This window comes from Merops nubicus, unplaced genomic scaffold, assembly GCF_000691845.1.
Source record: "Merops nubicus isolate BGI_N331 unplaced genomic scaffold, ASM69184v1 scaffold5477, whole genome shotgun sequence".
Classification (NCBI taxonomy): Eukaryota; Metazoa; Chordata; class Aves; order Coraciiformes; family Meropidae; genus Merops; species Merops nubicus.
Window position 1 is genome coordinate 46962 of NW_008620874.1, and position 6702 is coordinate 53663.

General features: G+C 53.0%; 1 protein-coding gene across 1 annotated transcript; it reads right to left on the bottom strand.

The window, feature by feature from the left end:
• On the bottom strand, window positions 1-6180 carry LOC103776717 (cis-aconitate decarboxylase-like). Its single transcript, XM_008944238.1, is given in 7 exon segments — window positions 1-814; window positions 816-899; window positions 1889-2094; window positions 2382-2474; window positions 2609-2796; window positions 5534-5588; window positions 6160-6180. Coding segments are annotated over 7 exon segments (1461 nt in total).
• Window positions 6181-6702: the final 522 nt, after the last annotated feature.

Consider the following 6702-nt stretch of genomic DNA (forward strand, 5'->3'; position numbering starts at 1 on the left):
TCACAGGCTGCAGGCCAGCTGGGAACTATCTGACAGATTCTCCAGGTTGTCCACCGTAGCGATGATGGTCTCTATTTTTTCTTCTGGAAGGACATGAGAGGCGTTGGAGCGGAACTTCTTCAGGAGCGATTCTTTGCTCAGAGGCTTCCTCCAGTGCCCGTAGAAAGTGTCACATTTGCCTGTCAGGACGTCCCCGCTGTGCAGGAGCAGCGCCACCTCTCCGTACATCTTGTCAAAGTTGGCCACGTTGTCTTCAGGGTGCTCCACCACCACTTTGTCCAGCAGCTCCCTCAGCTCTTGGCGACGGATGCTGCTCTCCGAGAAGGAGCTGAGGCCCATCTCACCATCCAAGAGGGCAGTGCAGGCGTTGAACTGGAAGGAGTGTCTCGCCTGGTGTTCAGAGCTGGGGAAAGGCCTGTTGATGTACTTCGACACCGGGATCTTCAGCACGATGGTGCGGATCAAAGACGGAGAGAAGGACCCCGCGTAGTTGATGAAGAGGTTCCGGACAGACAAAGCAGCATCCACCACCCAGTGCATCCCCAAGTGGGCTGGGAATCTCTTGAAGGCAATATCCTGCTTCTCCAGGAGGAACTCATGGCGGTCGCTTGGCGGGGACAGCGGCTTGGGTTGGTAGACGCTGTAGAAGACGCTGAAGCCCGAGCAGCCAGGGATGTCATCCAGAATCAAGGGGTTAGCCTCCATGCCCCGGGCGGCCAGCAGCGCCGCTTCGAAGCCCAGGCGGGTGGCATTGCCCACGTGCAAGGGCTTGGCTTGGGTGGCAGCGTTGGCCATGGGTGCCCCTGCCAGCGAGGGCGCACTGGGCCGTGCTGAGGGACAGGAGCTTGGCCGTGGCTGCGGCACTGCCCAGGGTACCCACCACCGAGGGAGGGTGGAACCTGAAGGGGAAATGGCAGAAATGAGCAGCTCTGCCTCGCTTGGCACGTGGAGCGCCCGAGGACCTCGCCCACCAGACCTGCCTAGGGGACTGGAAGTCATAGAATCCTTTAGGTGAGAAGAGACCTTTGAGATCATGGAGTCCAACCATTGACCTAACAACACCAAGCCCACCATTAACCCGTGTCCCTCAGCAGCACATCTCCATGGCCTGGAATGCCCTCCAGGGGTGGGCCCGTGTCCCTCAGCACCACATCTCCATGGCTTGGAATGCCCTCCAGGGATGGGGACTCCACCACCACCCTGAGCAGCCTGGCACAGCCCTGGGCAACCCTCAAAGTGAAGAATTTTCAACAATGGACAAATTCACTCCAATGAGCAGCCCGGTCAGCCGGTGGAAATCCCTCATGGCTCTGGTGCAGGTGGGATTCACCTAGCTCAAAATGGAGCCATCTAAAAACTAAGCATCTGCTTGAATCTGGAGACAACAGAGTGAGCTCAGCACCTCCAGAAAGCAAGTTTTCAGTTTCCCTCAAGGTGGCACGGCTTGTGTCCATCCTGCCCAACCTCCTCCCCACAGAGAAATGAGGTGGCCTCCTCCAGCATGCCCCAGGGTAACAGATCCTGGTCGATGCTGCCCCTTGGGCCACAGCTGGGCACTGCCTGGTGAATGGTGGTTGGCACAGGCAGAAGTTGTGCCAAAGACTGTGCCCACATTTAAGCTGTCTGTGGGCCACTGCCTGTCCTGTGCTCTTGCCCTGGTCGGTTTATGTGACAACAGCGTGACAGTGTTAGTCCTCTTGAGGGTTATTTTTGAGGCAAGATCACTGGAGGTCACCAAATGAGCACGTGGTGCCTCATCAGCCCTGGCAGAACTGGCATTTGGCTCTTAGTAGGGCTTTATCCTGATCCTGAGTTGATGAAACCCTGAGCAGACGTGTTAACAGACTCACCAACCCTCTCCCTGCTCGCTGAAGAAAAGGAGGTTTACCTTTTTGGAATGTCGTGAGCCTCAGTGGAGAAATGCATGAGCCTTCCTTGCACTTCCAGGCCCACGTTGAACGCCAGCAGGAAATCCATGCCGTTGGGTTTGGTGCCTGCAGGCAGCATCTGGGAAGCTGCCAGGAGAGCTGGCAGAACAGCCCCCGACGGGTGAGTTGCAGGGTGCCAGGTGTCATCAAAGTCCATGGAGTGAGTCTGCCAGAGAAACGGAGATAAGGGCGTGCTGGTGCAGGGAGCTGGAAGCTGAGGGAGCTTTGGGCTCCTTGCTGAGGCTGCCTCTGCAACAACATCCACCCAGACACCCCGGGATGCCCACGGGTGGCTGTTTGGCCCCCCTAAAAGCAGCGTGAAGACTGCTGAGGAGCCCACGACTTCTCGTGCCCTGTTACCCCTCCCAGTGACCAGCCTGCTCCCTGTACCACTAGCGGGTGTGTCTGCAGGCAGCAGAGAGCAGAGCAGCTCCTGGCAGTGCCCGGGCTTACCGCGACGCCGTTGGTGAACGCCGCCAGCGTGGGCGAGAGCTTCACGCCCGGCTTGCCATAGACAGAGCTCACGGCCACGGGGGAATACAGCTCCTGGGGAGGGCAGGGAAAGTCAGGTGAGGACCCTGCATGGGGCAGCAGTGCCAGAGCAAGGCAAGAGTCCTGCAGCAGGGCAGGGTGGTGGTGGTGGTGGTGGCATCGGGGCGGTGCCGCGGGGCTGCCCCTACCCGGCAGTACTGCAGAGCGATGTCGAAGACGGGCGTCGTGCTGCCCACCAGGCCCACCCCGATGCTGTCCAGGATCATCCTCTTGCTCCTGTGACAAACCGTCTTGGACAAGTGCTCGGGGCGAACGGCGTGGATGAAGGAGGCAAAGCTGCTGGTCACGGTCTCCTCTGGAGCGCTCCTGGCCACCACTGCAGCAGCGAGAGAGAGGGGATGGGGTGAAGACACGGGTGGGCCACGCGTGGAGGGCTCACAGAGGACCACTCTCTGCTCCCACTGAATTTATCAAAGGGCAGAGGCAGCTGGAGAGTGCAGGATCTGCCCAGCACGGCCCTTGGGTCACGCGGCTGCGTGCAGCCCGACAGATTTGGGAGGAGATGTAGAGCTTCCCTGTGCTGCCCCAGGCTGGGAGCCTCCCCCTGAGAATGCCACGGAGGCCAAGTCACCTCTTGTGGCTTGGGGCACTTGGTGGAGTCGAGGAGAGGAGCATCACTGCTCCACAGACAGCAGAGAGGTGCTCCTGGAGAGGGGGTGGGCATCTCCTCTGAGGGGAGGTGCCATTTCTCCCCCAGTGCCAGCACAAGGAGCCCAAGGGGAGCAGCCTGGTGTGGATCCTGTCCCTCCCCACAGGTTTCCAAGGGTCCACAGCATGTCCTGTCTCCTACTGCCTACACGTGCTGTAAGGACAACTCTGTGCACCTCCTGGGGTGGCTTCAAGAAGGTTCAGGTGAAGCAGTTTCAGGGCTCAGCCCCTTCCCCCCCCCTGGGTTTCAAGCAATCATCTTTTGGGGAGGTCAACACAAATGATGTCCCTTTATCTGGAGAAAAGGCAAAGCAGGTGCCCTGTGCCACTACCACTGGTGCTGTGCTGGGAGCAGATCCCAGAAAACCAGAACTTCCTACAGCTTCCATTAATTTTGGCAAGCAGGACTAGACCCAAAGCCTGGATTTATCCAGAAATTTGGCCCTACAAGGCACCGAGGTGTCTTGATTCAGGCAGCAAAGCTCATAAGCCCTATGCATGCAGAAGGATGCTCCTAAAAGTCCTTTGGGTGTTCTTCCATAGCTGAGCTCAGCTTATCAGAGGATTCAGCCTCTGATAGAAGGGGATTAAACCAGAAGATCTCCTGAGCTTGGCATCTGAAGGAGTTTTTCCTGTCTCTGAAAACGCCTTTGCTGGTAGACAAGAAGCAACACATGGAGCTTCCCAAGGCAAAATCAGCACCTGGAGTTATGCCTGGGCAGACAGCACAAACTACTGTCACTCCAGGATTTGGAAGCCACCACTTCCAAATCTTTGGAGGTGTTAAAACTCTGTGGAAAACATCCACAAAATCCTCTCTAAAAATGTAAATAATCCCTGAGTTGTTACCATTTATTTTTTTCTGCTGGCATTCTGTTGGAAATCCGAAATCCTCCATGATGATAAATTGCTTTGATTAATTTATAACTCATAGAATGATAATTATGACCCATTTTCATTTATAGTAGAATTTTGAGAGTGCACAGGGGTAGGAAAAGCATCCAATACAGCTAATATTTGCATGATTGTGCATGAATATATGGGGATGCACACAGATAAAAGACGACGTTAATGTCCAAATGAAACCAAGCAGATGAGTAAAGCAAGAGAGCAAAACCACTTTGCTTCAACAGGAAACCTCATCAAAATCAGCAGGTACACACGACAGCTTGTTTTCTAAACAGAAAATATCCCAGTTACAGGAAAAAAAGAATTAAAAAGACTGTTCCCTAATTTTACTAGCTTGTATTCAGGCTTAAATGTCATGTCTACTGACTCACAGTTTGCTTGCCAACGGATTTGGACTCACCTAGAGCCCGGGAGCCTAAAAACCACTTGTAAACACAGCTGAGAATGCCATCATTGCTGTGACTCACGGGGATAAAATTCCCCCCTCGCAGCAGCTCTGGGAAATCTATTGCTATAGGAATCTGTAGCACTCAGCAGTTCGGAAACCGTCTGCTGCAATAAAAAATCTGGGTCCTCTCCGAAAGCATCTTCAGCATCCCACAGCCCATGGCACCAACGCCCTCGGGGAGAAGGAAATGAAGTCAAGGTAGAAAGGAGAGGAAAAATCCGCTCAAATCACACTTGGGTTGCTTCCTTCCCCTCACCAAACTCTTCGGCACCTCAGTTGGCAGTTTTTAACCCTTTAGTAAAAAGCATTTGGTGACTCCAGTGGTTTTCTCCTGCGATGGAAGCTGTGCTGAAGGATTTGATAAAAAAACCCCAAAAACCTTTGCCCGAGACCAAATAGATTAATCATCATTATTCCTCTCGTGCTCAAGCGTTCATAAAACAACATTCACTATATTTATTATATTAATAGCATATTCAAAAATCATTTTCTAGACAAACTTGCAACAGATCAAGTGGCTACGGAGCAAAGTTCTGCTTAATTTTATGAAGGAGGGGAGCTGTGGACGTGCAGTGCTGGAGAAGGCAGCACAGGGAGAACGAGCCGTGGGTCACTTCAAGCAGAGCTAATAGCAAGATTAAATGTACCACAGAATCATGGAATGGTTGGGGCTGGAAAGGACCTTTAAGGATGTCCTGACAAACAGGAGGAATTAAGGATCTGAGCAATCCAATTTAAATCTCTTACATTTGCGGTCAAAGAGGAAGAATTTGGAAAGTCTGGTTCTAAATCATTTAAACTCTCTGGTTTAGCACAGGACTCACAATCAACATTTTTACCACCTGTTACTTTCCTCCTTGTTCTTTAGCAACCGAGGGCAACAACCTCCACAAGAACCCCCCCCAAGCACTCCTGGTCTTCCCCGAACCCGAGCGGTTTATCTCGGCGCGCTCAGCCCAGCACTTCTCTTTTTAAAGCCATAACATGATGATTTGGGGATGCTGTTTAGGCAAGGAGAGGGAAGGCTGTTCAGCAGAGGGATACGAACCGTGAGCAGCAGTTTTGTGAACTTGCCGGGAGGTTGCCAAGAACTTCTGGGATTTCTAGAGCAGAGAGAGAAAGAACATTTGTCACCGAAGCCGCTTGAACTTTTCCAGAGCCGTTGTGCTGGTGGTGCCTCTACCATGGCATCGTAAGACACTCGCAGATTAAGAGAGAGGGTGAAACCAGCTACATATTTAAAGGAGAAAAAAAACCTGTTTTCCAAAGCTGAGTCCAGCAGAGGTGCCAAGAATAGCCAGGGAAATAAAGCAGTACAGTCGAAGGGGCAGCGCAGCCTCTTCAGACCTACCACGAAATCCTTTCATAGCAGGACCAGCTCAGAGTGGACACCAAGGAGGGGGAAAAAAACCCACCCAGCAACAACACCTCCCCACCATGGCACCGTCCAAAACACGCCTGGGACACCTCAAAGGAACAGGCAGGGAGGGAACAGGTCAGTAAGCACGCACAAAGTGCCTGTGCAAACCACCTGACTTTGTTAGTGTTGGGGCAGGTTCCCATCTAAGGTCACCAGAATTTTGCCCCGTTGAAGGAACCGCCTAGAAAACTCCATTCCCTCCTTAAAATGCAAAAAGCAAGCTCAGAGACGGGGAGGTTTGGAGCTGTAGTTACCTGTAAGGTGAAGTAGACCATGCTGGTGGCTGCTGCCCCTGCTCAGTGCCCAGCTCTGCACGGCTCGATGGGAGGGATGGGAGAGGTGGTGTCTGCAAGGTGCTTTGCTCTCGGGGTTTATATATGCTTCTGAAAGGCAATTTGCTTTTTGTTTTCCTTTTTTTTTTTTTGCAACTGAATTTCAAGTGTGATGACATCAGCCCCTGGGGACGGAGAGGGTGGGGGGAATAGATGAGGAGGGGTGGTTGGTCTCTGCTCGGCAGAAGGGACCCCCCCTCCCCTCCACCCCCAGTTTCAGGAAATTTTAAAAAAAACAACAATGTAGGACAATAACTGACGAAGTTGAAGGAAATTCCTGACTCCAAAATGCCACAGGTGCCAATGTGTGAAGCAACTGGCCCCAGGCTCCTCCTACGGAGGAGGACTATAAATCTGGTACTCACCAGGAAATGAGAGGGACAAGAGCATCCTCCCATTGAGCCGAAGTGTCACCAAACCAGGTAATCCAAGCTGCAGAGGGAGAAGCGTGGCATCGGTGCTTTC